This window comes from Perognathus longimembris, chromosome 6 (genome assembly GCF_023159225.1).
Source record: "Perognathus longimembris pacificus isolate PPM17 chromosome 6, ASM2315922v1, whole genome shotgun sequence".
Classification (NCBI taxonomy): domain Eukaryota; kingdom Metazoa; phylum Chordata; class Mammalia; order Rodentia; family Heteromyidae; genus Perognathus; species Perognathus longimembris.
Window position 1 is genome coordinate 36,573,713 of NC_063166.1, and position 18,412 is coordinate 36,592,124.

At 39.8% G+C, this 18,412-nt stretch overlaps 1 protein-coding gene, 1 non-coding gene and 1 pseudogene across 10 annotated transcripts in view; 1 reads left to right on the plus strand and 2 right to left on the minus strand.

Annotated features, from left to right (window-relative positions):
• Rreb1 (ras responsive element binding protein 1) overlaps positions 1-18,412 on the minus strand; it is a 153,918-nt gene that overhangs the window by 60,215 nt on the left and 75,291 nt on the right. For all 9 annotated transcript variants that reach the window (XM_048348552.1, XM_048348555.1, XM_048348551.1 and 6 more), the window contains 5 exons: positions 17,679-17,798; positions 11,415-11,532; positions 9,848-10,063; positions 6,634-6,723; positions 4,983-5,146 (listed from right to left, as the gene is read on the minus strand). In XM_048348552.1, coding sequence (XP_048204509.1) covers positions 4,983-5,146; positions 6,634-6,723; positions 9,848-10,018 — 425 coding nt within the window. In that variant the 5' untranslated portion in view covers positions 10,019-10,063; positions 11,415-11,532; positions 17,679-17,798. The remainder of the gene's footprint in view (positions 1-4,982; positions 5,147-6,633; positions 6,724-9,847; positions 10,064-11,414; positions 11,533-17,678; positions 17,799-18,412) is intronic.
• On the minus strand, positions 11,219-11,299 carry LOC125354037. Its single transcript, XR_007211426.1, has one exon. It is a non-coding gene; the product is annotated as a small nucleolar RNA SNORD121A (small nucleolar RNA).
• On the plus strand, positions 13,244-13,342 carry LOC125354001 (annotated as a pseudogene).

Below are 18,412 nucleotides of genomic sequence, written 5' to 3' on the forward strand. Positions count from 1 at the left end.
ATATATAGGGGGGGGGGGGAAAAAGCCAGAAGTGACGCTGTGGCTCAAGTGGTAGAGTGCTGGCCTTGAGCAAAAAGAAGCCAGCGGCAGTGCTCAGGCCCTGAGTTCAAGCCCAGGACTGGCAAAAAAAAAGCTATGCTACAAAAACTTATGGCCATTTCTAGTAGGTGGCTCATACCTACAAATTCTAGCTACTCAGTAGATCTAAAGACCCCACCTGATCTTGGGGCTTGAACTCAGGGCCTGGGTACTGTCCCTGAGCTTTCTTGCTCTAGGCTAGTGCTCTACCACTTGAGCCACATTTCCACTTCCAACTTTTTGGTAGTTAACTGGAGATTAGTCTCTCCTGGACTTTTCTGCCCAAACTGGCTTTGAACTACAATCCTTAGATCTCAGCCTCCTGAGCAGCTAAGATTAAAAATGTGAGTCATCAGCATCTAGCTCTAAAGAGAGAAGCTTGAAACTAGTAAGAGAAAATTTTGAGATTCTACTCCAAATAGGCAGCAAAAAGCCAGATCTGGAGGCATGGCTGAATTATATAGAGCAGCCAGCCACAGAGCAAAAACAAAAGGACCTAGAGCACAAAACCCTGAGAGTTTGGTCCGGTCCTGTGCATATATGCATATACAAATTTGTGTATGTATATAAATGGTTGCTCCCTGGATCTATTTATGCACACTATATAATAGTGGGCAAGTCTAGCATGAAAATAAAAACAATTTAACACTGAAAATAACCTTATGACAACATGGGATTGTGTTGAGAATAGGGAGAATAGTGACAGTGCTTTTTTTTCTCCAATTATTTCTCACATACTAGTTAAAAACATGTCTCTAAGTCTGACAGCACACATGTATCTTTTTGTACTACATGTTATTTCCATCCTTTCTTACCTGTAAAATGGGGTAGTTATACAAACCTTCAAGAGAAAATGGGTATCAACAGGAAATGAAAGTTGAACAGTGCCATAAACCAACTTGATCTAAAAGTACACTTACACACTCCACCCAAAACTCTAGAGCACATAGACTTCCCCAACAGGTGTGGAATATTCCCCTGGACAGATCATATGCTAAAGGATAAAACAAGCCAGACAGACCATATGTTATCGTATTGCAATCATTTGAAGTATATTCACCAACTATAATAGAATAAACCTAGAAATCAATACAGGAAGCCATCTAGGAAGTTATAAATCAGTAGGAATTGAACAATACAATTCTAAATGACCAATGGGTAAAGTAGAAATCATAAGGGAAATTAGAATGATATGGATGAAAAGGAAAACACAGCTTGGCCTGGTTGTGTATGCCTATAATTCTAAGATCACATATCACAACTTTGAGATCAGACTAGGCTAAATAGCAAGACTCTGTCACAAAAAAAACAAAAAGAAGAAAGAAAACACAGTTTATAAAAACTTATGAGATGCAAATAAAAATATTTAAAGAGAAATGAAACGCTGGATGATGGTTCTTGCCTGCAGTCCTAGCTCCTCAGGAAACAAATCTGAGGATCACAGTTCAAAAGCAGCCTGGGTTCAAAAAGAATTATTATACTGGCTGTATCTGTACTGTAATCCCTCTGTGTATCAACTACACAAAAACAATTAGAAAAAAAAATCTATAAATTTGGAATGTGTTTTTACAATAAACAACTGAAAAAATTAAATTAGAAAATGATTTCACTTATAATACTACCACAAAGAATAAAAAATAAATTTAATAAAATAAAATAAAACAAAGAAAAAGGCTGATGCTGGGGACTCCAGCTGACAACAGAGGATTGTGATTTGAAGCCAGCCTGGGCAGACAAGTCTGTGAGACTCTTATCTCCAGTTAATCACCAAAAAGTCTGAAGTGGAATTGTAGCTCAAGTGGTATTGTGCTATCCTTAGGCAAAAAAGTTCAAGGACAGCACCCAGGACCAGCACAAAACAAAAACAAAGAAAAAGAAACTTAAAAGATAATTACCAGGGTTCGGCATGTAGACTCTTGTCTAGTATGGGCAAAGCTCTGGGTTCTATCACCAGCATCACACACGCACACAAAAAACAATACCCAAATTGATACACATGTTGAATGCAATTCCCATTATCCTAACTGATCTTTCTACAAAAACAGACAAGATGTTACTAATACTTAGACAGAAATGGAAGAAGCTCAGGCTTTCTTATTACAAAACTTATCAAAATCAAAGACAAGGTAATAGTCTTAGGTAGGTAGGTACATGAAGGTAGGTAGAACAGAAACAAAGCAGAAACAACCCAAATGTCTATCAAATGATGAAAAGATAAAGCAAGGTACATTCCTACAATTAGATAAAAATTAACAACAAAAAAATACCCTAAAACCAACTGACTTGTGTACTTCAAATGGGTGAAGCATAAGATAGGAATTCCATCTCAATTTTATATTTATTTTGTGCACTGAAAAAAGAAAAAGAATTACATCTCAATAAGGATGAAGGAAATGGAAAATGTCTTAGCCTGGTGTCTGCCTCACGGGGACACTGTAGTTTTACTAATGGTTATCTGTAAAATGCAGGGACAGCCTCTATAAATGATAGTAATGGCACCATTCATAGTAGTATTTAATATGTTTATATATTTAATCACAAACATTATCTCAAAATGGACAATTTTTCAAATCAGGAGTGATTCGCAGAAGACCTATGGAGAATCACAAGCAGTCCAAGCAGTCAGTGATCAGGACCAGAGGGACCCTTTTCATCAATGCACCCACTGCCCTCTGCCAATTTAGAGATGCTCCTGGAAAGTTTGCACTCAATAGGTGCAAATGCACTATGTGCCCTTGATACCTCTAAGACCAGACTGAGAAGTGAAAATATGAAGTAGGCCAAGGATATTGAGGAGTGGGGGGAGCAGGGAGGAAGGGGGAGATGGGGCAAAGGGAAGAGGCTGAATGAAACAGAGCCACAATAATTCCAAATGGTGAAAACGGTGGTGAAATAGCAAAAAGTTAAAATGTAAAATAGTGAGGCTGGGCGCCAGTGGCTCATAGGGTAATCTTAGCTACTCAGGAGGCTGAGATCTGAGGATCATGGTTGAAAGCCAGCCTGGGCAGGAAAGTCCAATTAACTACCAGAAAACTGGAAATTGGATGTGGTATTGTGGCTCAAGTGGTAGAGGGCTAGTCTTGAGCTAAAGTGCTCAGGACTGTGCCCAGGCCCAGAGTTCAAGCCCCATAATCGACAAAAAATAAAACAAAACAAAAAACTAAAAGAATGACACTATTCACCCCGCTCCCCAAAAGAAAAGAGGTAAAGATAAAGACCAGTCAGAAATCACTCACACACACAAAAAATGTTAGAAGGGTGAAATACATTGTAAAAATCTTTAAATTCTCCACTCCTTTCATTAAGTCATATAATATCTCACTTCTAGGTGTTCAGACAAAAAAAACTGTCAGGTTTACTCTAGCAATAGTCAATGCCTAGTACCCTACCCCTAACACCACCACCACCACCACCACACGCTAAAACTTGGAAGAACGCTAGCTAGAAAGAAATATAGAAAATTTTAATTTGATTTTTGTGAGGTGAAATTGCATTTCTTTTTTCCTAGGATGTCCTAAAATGCTTGTATAAAAAGGAAGTACTATTTTTTTTTCTGCCCTAACTGCTCAAAACATACACCCCTTACTCTATACAGTACATTTCCTTTGCTTCATCCTACAGCATGTTAATGTGCCATCTCAGTACTCCACCCCATTCCTAAGTGTACACTGGTCCCTCTCAGGAAGTAGTTTCCTGATACTTAACAGATTTTCTTTGTTTTACCTTATCTTCCTTAAAGCATCAAATTGGGTCAGATAACTACTCAAAGGTTCAAAATGGAAGACAAGTAATATTTAAATACATGGTGTCTTGTATGAAGAAAATTCACTGGATGTTAGGGTAGGGGTAGAGGTAATGAGGAAAGAGAACAATAGATAAGGTTAACAAGACTAAATTATATGCCATGTGTGAAACACCACTTTAGTTAATATTTGCTTAAGAAAATGGAGAAAATGATAGGAATGTAAAGGAGGATATGTTGGGAAGCAGGTATCAGAGGAAGACAGGAGGGCCAATAGAGAGGCATGTATGAAAATAGAACTATAAAATCTGTTGAAATTCCTTTAAGAAGAGAGGAGGAATAACAGAGTTGGAGGGGATAACTTGTTTTTTCTTGGATGTGAGGCTTGAACTTAGGGCCTAGGTGCTATTGCTGAGGTCTTTTGCTCAAGGCTAGCACTCTACCACTTTGAGCTATAGTGCCACTTCCAGTTTTCAGGTGGTTAGCTGGAGATAAGAGTCTCATGGACTTTCCTGCCTAGTCTGGCTTTAAACTAGGATCCTCAGCATCTCAGGCCCCTGAATAGCTGTTACAGGTATAAGCGACCAGCACCTGGCTGAAGGCGTGAATTTGACTGGGGTATATGATATGTGTGCATGGAAATAAATGTCCACAATAAAACATCCATTATAAAACTTTTATACACTAATTTTTTAAGCTCTAGAATCTCTTTTGGGGATGGGGCAAGGAAAAGGTCTTTGAAGAATATAGCAGGCATATGAAACTATAAAGGGCAGAGTTGGAAATAAAGATCTGGCTCAAAAGGTAGAGCCTTGAGCTTAACAGCTGAGGGACAGTGCCCAGTCCCTCAGATCAAGTCCCAGTACCAGCACAAAAATAATTGTGAATACTTCTTTCAGAAGGTGCCTCTCTATGTGATAAAGCTGCCCACACACCACTAGCACTTAAAGAAACCCCAAATGGCTCAGCGGAGGACTGACTCTGGTTTATTTTGAAAACTGACAGACCTAGGCTGAAACACACACCACCGGATGCTCTTGACACTCTGAGATGGTATAGATGGACAAACAAAACCACACGTAAGTTTTTCTCTATGGGGAAAAAGAACATTGTTCAATGGCTCAGAGGAATCAACTGCTCAGGAAAAGGGTGCTTCACCCACCTGTGCATGTTCCCATTGGTGGTGAAAGACTGGCCACACACAGTACACTTGTAAGGCCTCTCGCCAGAATGCACTAGCATGTGGCGATCCAGGGAGCTGGCCGAGCTCAGAGACTTCCCGCAGATGCTGCATGAGTGGTCGGCTCCTCCAGTGTCGGTATTGTGCTGCAGAAAGCAATCAGTGCACTGGTCACTAAAGAGGATAGGTAGACACTCCTCTTCAGGGAATACAGACCTAGAGCTATTTTTTTTCTGTTTCTTTTAAAGTATTTTCCCAAAGTGTCAAAGGTATCAGGAATACAGCAAATAACTGTTTTCTATGATCTTCCATTCCATACTCCAGCTTAGAAAATTAGTTGTTTATAAGAAACAATATGGATTAGCTGACTCAACTACGAGGCAAATAGTTGAAATTTGATTTTCAAACTGAGAGTGCAGAGTAGTTTTGGCTTCTGAAATAAAAGGGATATTTCTATCCAAACCTGTTACTTTTGCAACTTGATATTTTTTATTATTACTTATCTATGCTATTACAATTGATGTTATGGTTTTAATAGGGTCATTAATCCTCTACAGGTCTCTGTTCAATAGTTTGACATTAATTAATAGTTTGATATTAATCTTATGTTAAAGAAAAAAATCCCAAATCAAGGAAAGTCCCTGCCACATGATGTAAATTTATATAAAGAAAGAGGAAAGAGAGAATGAGCCAGCCAAGCACAAAAACCCCAATATGATGTGTTTTTGCTCATATATATTTGTATATATATACATATATGTGTAAATATATATATACACACATCTATATACACATATACACTCTCAACCTCAATTATGATGATATTCATAACAATGGGAGGTAAGTATAAAAGGCAGACCAGTTAAAGGGGAGGGAGGAAAAGAAAAGATACTAGGGAGTGAAGAACATTGAACACACACACACACACACACAATTGTATGTTACATGTTATATACTGTATATTTATATCTATATGAAAATAGCATAATAAACCCCACAAAATGTCCACCAAAGTGGGGTAGGGGGAAAGGAAGTGAGTTACAAGAAAATAATAGAGGGACTGAATTTGTTCAAAGTCTACTCTACACATCCATAGAACTATCATGATGAAAGCCCCTTATACTATCAAAGTATCTAATTATAAAAAAGAAAAGAAAAATTTAAAAAACAGGAAGAGGAAGAAAAGGAAGGCCAAGCTTGGTGGTACACACCTATAATCCAACCACCAAAAGACTGAGACAGGAGGGTCACAGGTTTGAGGCCACTCTGAGGTACATTGAGAGACAGTGTCTCTCAGTAAAAAAAAAAGTCAGGAGGGGGGTATTAATATCTACTACCTCATTGTATTATAAAGATTAAGTTCATACTAAGAGGTAACATATACAAAACATCTTCTGGGACAATAAGTAATCAGTTAACTAGATATTTACTAAATCCTCTGAAAAGATATTTTGTGCTGATCTGGCTCAGTTAGATTAACATGAACACACAAACATTATTTCCTAACTACATACTAAGATTGATAAAATGTTACATATTAAATACAGCTCACAATTCACTCTTTAAACAAAATCATCTTATCTTCTGCTAATGAAAAGTAATTTAAAACCAAAACACAAAAGCAGCAGCCAACCTGACGAATGTGCATAGTCAATTGGTGCTGGGTAGTGCAAATCTTTTCACATAGGGGACAGTTGTAGGAAGACTTTTCTTCTTTCATTTCCTAAAAGAGAAATTACAATGGATAAATATGTACTTAAATATATGACATCAGGATTTCATTTTTCTACAAGCACTTAATGTATCAATTCATTATAGATCCCATTTTCTAGGTAAGGAAACTCAAGTACAGAGAGGCAAGTAACTTGCCCCAAATCATAGAAAAAAAGCAAAAATGATAACCAAACCAAAACTGGGTTAACACAGGCCCACAACTCCATAGCCCATGCCCTAAATTATTATACTACATAAAATTTGACCAAAGCAAAGATTAAATACACAGAAAGGAAATACCCTTGTGGTTGCTCATGAGAGATGAAAAACAAAAAAACTATATAAATCAAAAGGTGAAGTGAATTGTGTGGTGATGTCTAGCTCTCAGTTGCCATCTTTGCCAAGACTAGCAAGTCTTATTCTAAACACTACAACCTTTCCTCCCCCTGTGGAAGTGGGTCTGAGAAGTATGCCAGTCAGCCATACATTTTCTCACTCTACAATTCTAAGGAGATTGAATACCCCAGACACATTTTTAAAAGGCTTCTGTACATCACCTCTATAATAAATTAAAAAAAAATCCTCTACTTCTTTCAGAGGTATAATAATAATGCTGGTTGGTGAGTGGGGAGGGAGTGGGGATTAATACTTTCTCAGTTCAATTCTACAGTGAGTCAGAATGGAGCTTGCCAAGAACCCCCACAAAGAAAAAGAAAAACAAAAGCAACAAAAGCATACATGCCATAATAACAAGGAATATTTCACAGCTGGGGCAAAAGTTAAGGTCAAGTTCAATCTCTAGAGCATTTTTGTCAAGTCATTAGATTCCAACACTACAACTGCCCCCTCCCCCCACCACTCAGCCAGGCATAGTGGCTCATGCCTATAGCCCCAAAAACTTGGAAAGCAAGAGGATCCCTTGAGCCCAAGAGTTCACAACAGCCTGAGCAACATAGTGAGACCTCATCTCAATAAAAGTTCCAGTCTTTCAAGTGGCCAGGCTCTTGAAAAGGCTTGAGTTCACCTAGAAGTAAGATACCAGATACACAAAACAGAGAGGCTCACAGGGGCTGGCTGATATTGCCTTTAGGGTTGATCATTAACGGTAGCCAAACCTGAAGCTGACAATGGTGCCTTGCAGTCCATAGGATAGGTCCATAAAATCCAAGGTGGTGGGGAAAAAGGCAATTTGTGGATTCAGATGTAATTTTTAAAATAAACTAAGAAGAGAGGGTACATGAAGCAAAGCCGGGTTATTGCAGCCATATTGGGGGAAGCTGCACACTTCCTGAGCTGAAAGATAAAATTAGCAGCTAATGTGATAACTAACCATTCCATAATAAAACAATCTGGCACCCTTGTCAGCATCACACTGGGGCTAATCTGTTCTGGAACTCTGTGCTCAGATGACTAGACCTTTCCTTAGACTCCCTCTGTCCACCCTCCCCATCCAGTTCCTAGGTAAGGAGGAGGACACTTCATTCTTTACCATCTCTCTCTCTTTCCTTCTTGAGTTTTGTTTTCTCAAATTAGGTGCTGTGTTTAGCAGACTACCTTTGGCCCAGATCTCTCTTTCAGAAACAAAGCCATTGAACCAGATCTCTGGAGGAGAAAAGAGGTAGATGACAAGTGGCCCAGTTATACCCATACACTTCCTTACTCTTGGGGAGCAACCTTCACTTAACGTGCGGGGATGGGGGCGAGAGGGGGGGGCATGGGTGTCTTCTGGCCCTAACTACTGTCTCAAAATGACTGGGAAAGGAGATCCTGGACTGAGGCCAGTTCTGCTTGTGCTGGGGCAATGCTGTGCTATTTAAGGAAATGCTCTTCCCTACACTCTACTCATTTTTAGCAGTCCAGAAAATGATGAGTACAATGACTTTGTCTTATTCATTCCCAAATGCTTGATTCTTGGCACTAGCTAGAAGTACAAACTGAATAAAAATTGGTAAATGGGTTGATGGAGAGGGATACAGACAGATAGATGGATAGATGGACAGGCACAAGAAAGTAGAAATAAACCTTTTCTTCCCAGAGCTAGGTCTCCTTCTTGACTCAGGCCACAGGCATACAGACTGAGTATTTTCTCAGGTACCCATAAGAAGAGAGGCTCACGGAGGCAAGGGAGAAAAAAGAGAAAAGTATCATTGCTCCAAACTTAAAACATCACTGAGCTCTTCAGAGTATTCAGTCTTGAGGAAAGTGTGGAGAAATGCATACTTCTACACACTGCTGGTGGGATTTGGAGCTGGAATCACTTTTCCTGGAGGGAAAGCCTTAATTAAGGTACTACTTTTGAAAACTTAAAAAAATCATATATGCGTTCAAAGAATTCTATATATAGGACAGTTGCAGAAGGATTACTGACAAAAGACCATTAATGAAAGTCCAATAGGTTTGCTTTCCTTGACCATCACTGGTTCCTAGACATGCTCAGATGATTATCATGTCTTCCCTCTCAAAGTCTAAATAAAATAAAAAATGAATGAAAAGTCATTTCATTCTATACAAACTCTAGAAAACTGAGATCTATCCTCTGCCTGTCTTCTTGACCTACCTTATAGCCAACAACATGTTACTAGCCTGACAGAAATAACTTTTCAAAAGTGTTCTATATGTTTATTAATTAAAATTAACATCTTAATTTCCTAGTGGAGGCCACTGGAGGAGACAGGACTTTTATTACACCATGAATCCCTCACATTCTCTTTCCAGCCACTTAGATTCCATGCTCACTGAAAATTCAAGGCAACTAAGTAGAAATGGAGCCAAATTCTATGTGTTTTCAAAATTGAAAAGCTGAGCAGCAGCCCCTATACAAATAATTATTTGTTAATGAAGACATTTTAATAAATAAACCACATCACAGTAGACAATCAGTCAAACTTGACCACCATTTGAAGCAAGTTTGCTTAAACCAAATCATAGGACAAAAGGTAAAGAGCACACTGACATCCAGAAAGAAAAAAAAAAAACTCCTACACAAAAGTAATCTGTTCTTGAAAAATGATTAAGGCCTCTGGATAGGTCTGTTTAATTCAGAGAGCATCCAAGGTAGGGCTGGTGAAGGCTCTCTTAACACTGTCATAGACCTGACCCAGTGTGCTACTACTACCTAGCATACAGACACTTACCTGGTTCCTTCTGCCGATCCGATTTGGTCCTGGAGGCTTCAGGGGGGACTTGATGCCCTGGGGGCTTCCATCATTCTCAGTTACATTCCCTAGACTCATTACTGCTGACATCATGGTATTGATGGAAGACAGGTCTGAGCCTTCCAAGCCAAAGGGCGAACTGGACGTCATTGGGACAGGAATTTATGCTTTTACAGATAAGCCTCTGCCATAAAACTGAAAACCAGAAATTGCTGATATTATTACGGGGAAATGAAGACTGTCATAGCCAGGTACTGTTGGCCATGGCTACTATAATAAAGTAGAAAATGTCCATCGTTCTCCTTCTAGTCTAAGCCCACATGCCCAAATGGTGACCAAAATGATGTAAGCTTTCATCTAATGACCCTTGGCATATCAAAAGCTAACCACTAACCTTATTTCCTTTCTGTTTGTCGGGGTGGGGGGCAGCGGGCAGAGGAAGAGTAAAAAAAAAAAAAAAAAAGATAAGAACAAAAGAAACTTCAGGTTTTGTTTAATTCCATTGCTACAATGTAGTGATTTTATTTCATTTTATTATGCCAGTACTGGGCTTGAACTCAGGGTCTCTTGTATTCTTGCTAGGCTTTTTTGGCTCAGAGCTGGTGTTCGGTCCCTTAAGTCACACATTCACTTCTGGCTTTTTGCTTGTTAATTTTAGATAACAGTCATACAGATTTGTGTGCTTGGGCTGGCTCCAAACCTCAATCCTCACCACTACGATTTTAATGGGGAGTCCAAATTCTTTTTTTTTTTTTTTTTTGGTTTGTTTGTTTGGCTAGTCCTGGGGCTTGAACTCAGGGCCTGGGCACTGTCCTTGAGCATCACTGTGTTCAAGACTAGCACTGTACCACTTGAGCCACAGTGCCACTTCTGGCCTTTTCTGTTTTATATGGTCCTGAGGAACTAAACCCAGGGCTTCATGCATGCTGGCAAGCACTCTACAACTAAGCCACACTCCCAGCCCCCAAGTTCTGTAACAGATTAGAGAAGCCAGTACTGCCAGACTTACAACCAAATTTCAAATCAATATATTTTTTTTAAAGCCTATTTCTGTGGGAGGCGAGGGAAAAATGAGGGAGGAGGTAACATGTTGGATAAGAAATATACTCACTGCCTTATGTATGAAACTGTAACCCCTCTGTACATCATATTGACAATAAATAGGGGGGAAAAGCCTTTTTCTCTAGTTTTGTATAATACTGATAAACACTTGCATGTAGGTCAACTTAATCATATTAAGCATAAAAATTTCATACATTGAAACAATCATTAATAAGAAAGATGTTTTCAATCTGGATGACAACTAGTTGAAAAGAATTCAACTTATCATAAAGAAATATTTCTACTTTGGTCCAGGAAACTCAGTAGTTGAATTCCACATGAGATCATCAGATATGTGCTTGGAAATTATCACATCATTGTTTTCTGGACTGAGATCTATTGCAGAAATTAATTTTTTTAAAGCTTGTTTCTTAAAAATTTAAGTAGGTAATTTTTTTTTTCTGGAAAATGGAAAGAAGAAAGACCACCCTCTATTGCTAATTACCTCCATTTTCTGTATTAACTGATAAACTGTGAAAGTCCCCTGTATGAGGACTCTCATCCACATGGAATAGGAGACGACTCTGTTTACTTTCTTCTTCTCTTGTTATCACTCATTGACACTGGAAGAGAAACAGGTCCAAGGGTTTAGTGAATTCACCAAGTTAGAAAAAACAAAAAAGATCCAGTTGCTGGACATGTGGTGTGGGAGCACTGGAGAGGTAGAGAAGAGAACTGTGAGTTTGAAGCCAACCTGGGCATAAAGCAAAACCTGAATACAATTAAAACCATTTATTTTCTGTAATGTCAGACCATTATATTCATAAAAACACAAGGAACACAAATAAGAGGCCAATTTGAAGTCTCTTTTTTCCAAAATCATATTCTGTGTATGTCCCACCCCCCTACCTTATCTAATGTCCCCCACATGGCTGCTACTCTCCCTCCTAATAGCCAAGAAAATCTGTAGCACTTGACTTTCTCAATTTAACCACATTTTCTTTCATATTATGCCACATTTCCTATCAGACCCCCGACTTGACCCAACTTAACAAAGACAAAAAAGGAATTCACTGAAGGCTCAGAGTTTAGATGGCATTAGGTCAGACCTAAAAGAAATCTGGTAACATGAGCGAAATCATGCCATGTCATACTTTACCTTCAGGCTTTACTTATGCAACCCTTGAATTTCTTAGTAAAAGTTTTTCCCTTATTTTATCTGGGAAGATATTCTATAGCTGAATCCCTGCAGGTAAAATATATATATATATTTTTTTCAAATTTTTATTATCAAACTGATGTACAGAGAGGTTACAGTTTCATACGTTAGGCATTGGATACATTTCTTGTACTGTTTGTTACCTTGTCCCTTTAAAATATATATTTAACATATATTTTTTAACTTTTTTTTTTTGCCAGTCCTGGGTCTTGGATGTAGGGCCTAGCACTGTCCCTGGCTTCTTTTTCCTCTTGAGTAGCTAGGCGTGAGTGATCAGCCCTGGGGTTCAAGCTCATTTTTAAAGAGGATGTTTAAAAACAAGATTTAGTATGGTTTCCTTGGCCAACTTTATGGGAGATGTGACATATAACAACTGGTCCTACCTAGAGTAGATACAGATGTGCAGCCTTCTAGAAGCAGAGCAGGAAAGGCTGGGGCTAGAACTTTATTAAATGACTCCTTCACCAGCTAAGCCAAATCCCACCCAAAGGGCCAAAGAGAACCTTAGGAATAGAATTTTCCTTCTCAAGAGACTAAAATGTTGGAGCCTGAGGTATAGCTTAGTGGTAGAACAAGTGCTTTGCATTCAATGGGCTCTCAGTTCAACCTCTAGCATCCCTTACCACAAAGGACAAAATGTGCCTTATTCTTAACAGTGTCAATGTATCCCCAAAGTTCACATGTTGGAAATGTATTCCTTAAGTTGATAGGCTAATGATATGTAGTTGGGGCCTTCAGAAGGTAATTAGGACCACACTAAGATGGTAAGATTTTTACAAAGGAATAATTGTATAAGAATACAATTTAAGACTCCTGATTCTGCTTCATCTCCCACATCCTTCTCTGTAAAGAGGAAAAAGGCACAGGTAAAATTAAGTGGGAAAATCCAAACTTTCCCTTCCCTTCCCTTCCCTTCCCTTCCCTTCCCTTCCCTTCTCTCTTTTTGAGATACTTTGTAGCTTGGGCTTGCTTTGTCCTCATGATCCCATTGCCCCAGCCTACCAAGTAGGAATTGCAGGCATGTACTATCACATCCAGCACCAATTACTGCCATTCTATGAAGTTTCCACACAATAATAGACCATTTAAATTTATTTAAATTATGCTTCCTTGCACTTGCTTCAGCAACACATATTAAAACTGCAATAATACACAGATTAGCATGACCCCCATACAAAGATCACATAAAAATTCATGAAGCATTCCATATTTAAAACAAAATTTGCTTCCTGTTGGGTGCTGGTGGTTCATCACGCCTGTAATCCTAGCTACTCAAGAGGCTGAAATCTGAGGATTGCTGTTCAAAGTCAGCCTGGGGCAGGAAGTCCAAGGTTTATCTCCAATAAACCACCAAAAAGCCAGAAGTGGAGCTGTGGCTCAAGTGGTAGATCACTAGCCTTGAGCAAAATAAACTTAGGGACAGCACCCAGGCCATGAATTCAAGCCCCAGGAAAGAGGTGCTTCATTTGGGGGTGATTTCTCTTTAGGAAAAACAAAACAAAAACCCAAAAGGCATTTATAAGAATGTCTACAGGGGCTGGGAGTATGGCTTAGGGGTGGAGTGCTTGCCTTGCATATATGAAGCCCTGGGTTTGATTCCTCAGCACCACATAAACAGAAAAAGCTGAAAGTGGCTGTGGCTCAAGAGGTGGAATGCTAGCCTTGAGCAAAAAGCAGCTGGGGATGGTGCTCATGCCCTGAGTCCACGCCCCAGGACTGGCAATCAATCAATCAATCAATCAATCAATCAATATGTCTACACTCATCACATATAGCACTTTTCTTCCTTAATAGATTGCTGATAGAAGTATTGACAGTTCCTGGAACTTTTGTAATAATCAGAATACAATTGTATAGATTGCTATATTTGTTGCTTGCTTTTACATTCAACATTCTGATTTCAAATTAATTAATCTTAGATACTTGGGTCATCTTCTGACTCAGATACCCTAATTTTAAAAAATAAGTACTAGTGGTTGGGGATATGGCCTAGTGGCAAAAGTGCTTGCCTTGTATACATGAGGCCCTGGGTTCGATTCCCCAGCACCACATATACAGAAAACGGCCAGAAGTGGTGCTGTGGCTCAAGTGGCAGAGTGCTAGCCCTGAGCAAGAAGAAGCCAGGGACAGTGCTCAGGCCCTGAATCCAAGGCCCAGGACTGGCCAAAAAAAAAAAAAAAAAAAAAAAAAATAAGTACTAACAAAAAAAGAAAATAAAAACCTGACTAGACATCCCTATTTATTGAAAATTATTTTATGATAGCAAAAGAAAATGAGCCTTACAAGCCAGGCACCAGTGGCTCATGCCTGTAATCCTAGCTACTCAGAAGGCTGAGATCTGAGGATCACGGTTCAAAGCCAGCCCAGGCAGGAAAGTCTGTGAGACTCTTATCTCCAATTAACCACCAGAAAACCAGAAGTGGCACTGTGGCTCAAGTGGTAGAGTCCTAGCCTAAGCTGAAGAGCTCAGGGACAGCACCCAGGCCCAGAGTTCAAGCCCCAGAATGGGGGGGAGGGGGGAAAGATGAAGCCTTCCTACCAGAAGTTTGGAAGATGCCCCTGCTTCATGTTCTAATATTATACTTGAATTTTGTTTGTCGGTTTTGTCTGCCCTCTCTCTCCTTTCTTTCAAAAAAAATGTGTCTTATTATACAGTCCAGGTTGACTTCAAACTCCTGATCCTCCTGCCCCGGCATCCAGTGTGCTGGGATTACAGACATGTACCATTACACTCCTCTCAATAGGCAAACTGACAAAAATATATCTTAGCTACTCAGGAGGCAGAGATCTGAGGATCATGGTTTGAAGCCAGCCTGTGAAGGAAAGTTCACGTGAAACTCATATCCCCCCACCAAAAAGCCAGAAGTGGAGCTGCAGCTCACATGATAGAGAGCTAGCCTTGAGCTCAGAGGCAGGGATGAGAGCTTGAATTCAAGCCCTAGGAACCTCCTCCTTGATCCCCCCAACAGACACAATGTTCACAAAACATGAACAAACTGCCTGTAAGAATTTTTTTCTGTCATTATATCAGAGGTACATTCTTGCAAACCGCCTAGTTATCTAAAACATAGAATGCCTAGCAAGAGTAAACACCACTAGCAAATATACTGAAAGTTACAAAGATATACCCCATTTGAAAAGTCTTACTTCCTTTTCCTATATTAAATTTAAGTGAATAGCAATATTTTTTAAAAGGTTATTTTTCTTGTTTCTTTTTTTAGGGGAGAGAAGGTATTTTCAATTGATCTTGGGACCTTATGCTTGCTAGGCAAGTGCTCTACCACTTGAGCCACAACCCTAGTACCCATTTCTGATCTGAAAGCAACCAACAACTTCTCCCTTATAACGGGACAAAAACATTTCACTTCAGTTTGCTCTTGGGTCTCATAGAGGACTTCTTGGAGAACACAGAACAGGATACAAGGGGGGAAACTCACATAAACACTACATTGCTCACTCTTCTCCCTTAGTTTGAAAAAAATGGCAACATCCACCTTCATTTTTTTTTTTTTTTTTTTGCCAGTCCTGGACCTTGGACTCAGGGCCTGAGCACTGTCCCTGGCTTCTTTTTGCTCAAGGCTAGCACTCTGCCACTTGAGCCACAGCGCCACTTCTGGCCATTTTCTATATATGTGGTGCTGGGGAATTGAACCCAGGGCTTCATGTATACGAGACAAGCACTCTTGCCACTAGGCCATATTCCCAGCCCTCCACCTTCATACTATAGCTCCAGCCACCTAAATTTAACCAGAAGCAAGTTGGCTAGTATTGGGTTGGTTTTACCTACCCCATTCCCTCCCCAAAGACTATCGTTGAACAATAATCCAAATGAATACACCCAAAACTGCTGATACTTAGTAATAGTTTATAAGTCCACTGACAAAACACTTTCTTTTAAATGGATATAGCCCTAGAATTTTAATTCTTTCCCTTTGCCATTTCTTTTTTCTTTTTTGGCCAGTCCTGGGGCTTGGACTCAGGGCCTGAGCACTGTCCCTGGCTTCTTTTTGCTCAAGGCTAGCACTCTGCCACTTGAGTCACAGCGCCACTTCTGGCCATTTTCTGTATATGTGGTGCCGGGGAATCGAACCCAGGGCCTCATGTATACAAGGCAAGCACTCTTGCCACTAGACCATATCCCCAGCCCCTCCCTTTGCCATTTCTTGTCCCTGATACCATGCCGTGTGCTGCAAATAAATTAGCTAACTAATTAAAAAATAAAAATTACTGGCCCCAATTTAATACAATCCCCTCCAACTGGAATCAAGAGAGTTCTGGATATCAAAAAGACATCTGCACATCCATGTTTATTGCTGCACAATTCACAATAGCCAAAATATGGAAACAATCCAGATGCCCCTCCACAGATGAATGGATCCAAAATATATGGTACTTATACACAATGGAATACTACATAGTGATTAGAAATGGTCAAATATTGGTAATCGCAGGGAAATGGTCAGAACTTGAACAAATAATGTTGGGCGAGACAAGCCTAGAACAAAGAAAAACAAAGAGGCATGATCTCCTTGATATATGACTGTTAAGGTGGGGGGAGGGGGAGACAGTAGAGACCAGGTCTGCAAAACCAAAAACTTCTTGTCAAATGGTATTTCCCACAGGTTTGGGTCAGCGACCTTACATTATGTAACTAAAACCAAACAATTAACTACTCAACATATAAAGGTAAAAAATAGACCTCTCAGTGGATCACAATAGCTCAAAAGCTATGTATGTACGTTCATATAAGACAAAGATAAGCAAACTCTATTGATGACATTATATTTAAAGCCCTAGGTGAATTTCCTTTGGTGTAGGCCATGTGGCTACTGTATATGTTTTTGGTATACTGTGTAATGTATATATGTCTACCTGACCTAGGGAAGGGAAAGAAAAACAGGGTGTAAGATATCACAAGAAATGTACACACTGCCCTATTATGTAACTGTATGCCTTTTGCACAACACCTTGTCAAAAAAATTGTTTAATTAATAAATTATAAAAAAAAGAGAGCTCTGGGACCCCTAATGAAGTTCACAGATATAACCAATATCACCAAGTGTATTGTTTCAGTTTAAAACCCCCCAATTTAGAGTCGGAAGTGGGAAGAGGGAGAAGACAGAGAGATGTCTGAGGTGTTGCAACTTCAGATGCAAACCCTCTCATCTCACACAATAGGCTCAACAAACGAAGAACCGCAAGTCCCAGTTACTTTTTTTTGTGCCAGTCCTGGAGCTTGGGACTCTGGGCCTGAATATTGTTCCTGGCCTCTTTTCTACCACTTGAGCCACAGAGCCACTCCGGCCTTTTCTGTTTTTTTTGTGGTGCTGAGGAATGGAACCCAGGGCTCCATGCATGCAAGGCAAGCACTCTGCCCGTAAGCCATATGCCCAGCCCCCACAGTTACGATTTTAACCTGATTTTGCCCACACCCCACTGGGACCTGGAAAAGAGGGAGGACAATTGAAGGGGAGGAGGATGGGAAAGGAGCACACAGGTGACTCAATATTCAGCATTGTGGTAACTCAAGTCAAGTTAAGGTTAACTGACCTGTTTTCCTTGCCTTATCAAGTTTCCCTTTTTACTGAGGAGTTGACAATGACTAGGCCCAAATGTGGAAAGGGTCACACTTCACTGAAGCTGCCACTTCTGGAAAAGATTTGGAACAACCTAAAAAATTGAGAGAAGGTGACATTAAAAGATGAGTAAGACATATTGATCTTGCTTCTAAATACTTTTTCTCTACTCAATATCACCAGGAGACTTTCTGTGCCATTTGTACTTATAAGCAGGGTATTAGCTGATTCCATCCAGAGGTGTCCCATTAAGTGTCCAAGCAAGAGTTGCTGAGCTGAATAAGCCTTGAAGAAACATGAACTCCACCACTACAACCACCAAAGTATGTTCCAACAACACTGGGAACAATGACACATAAAAATGGAGCAGACCACTGGTTCCAGGTAAGCTTGAAGGGATCCAATGATATCTTAACAGTAGGGGCGAGCTGGAGCTGGAAGGATTGCTCAGTGGTAGAGCATCTGCCTAGTACACACAGGGCACTGGGTTCAATACCAGCACTTGCAAAACACAAAACAAAAACAAATATAGTTAAACAGTAGATGTCAATGGTTGTTCATCTTAAAGGGAAAAGAAAAGCAAGACACCACTTGATGTTCTCAGAAATAAGGAAGAACAGAAGAGAAATGAAGAAAGTAGGTGAGCACCTGCCTAGCATATATATGACATTCTGTATTCCATCTTCAGAACCACAAAGAAAGAAAAAA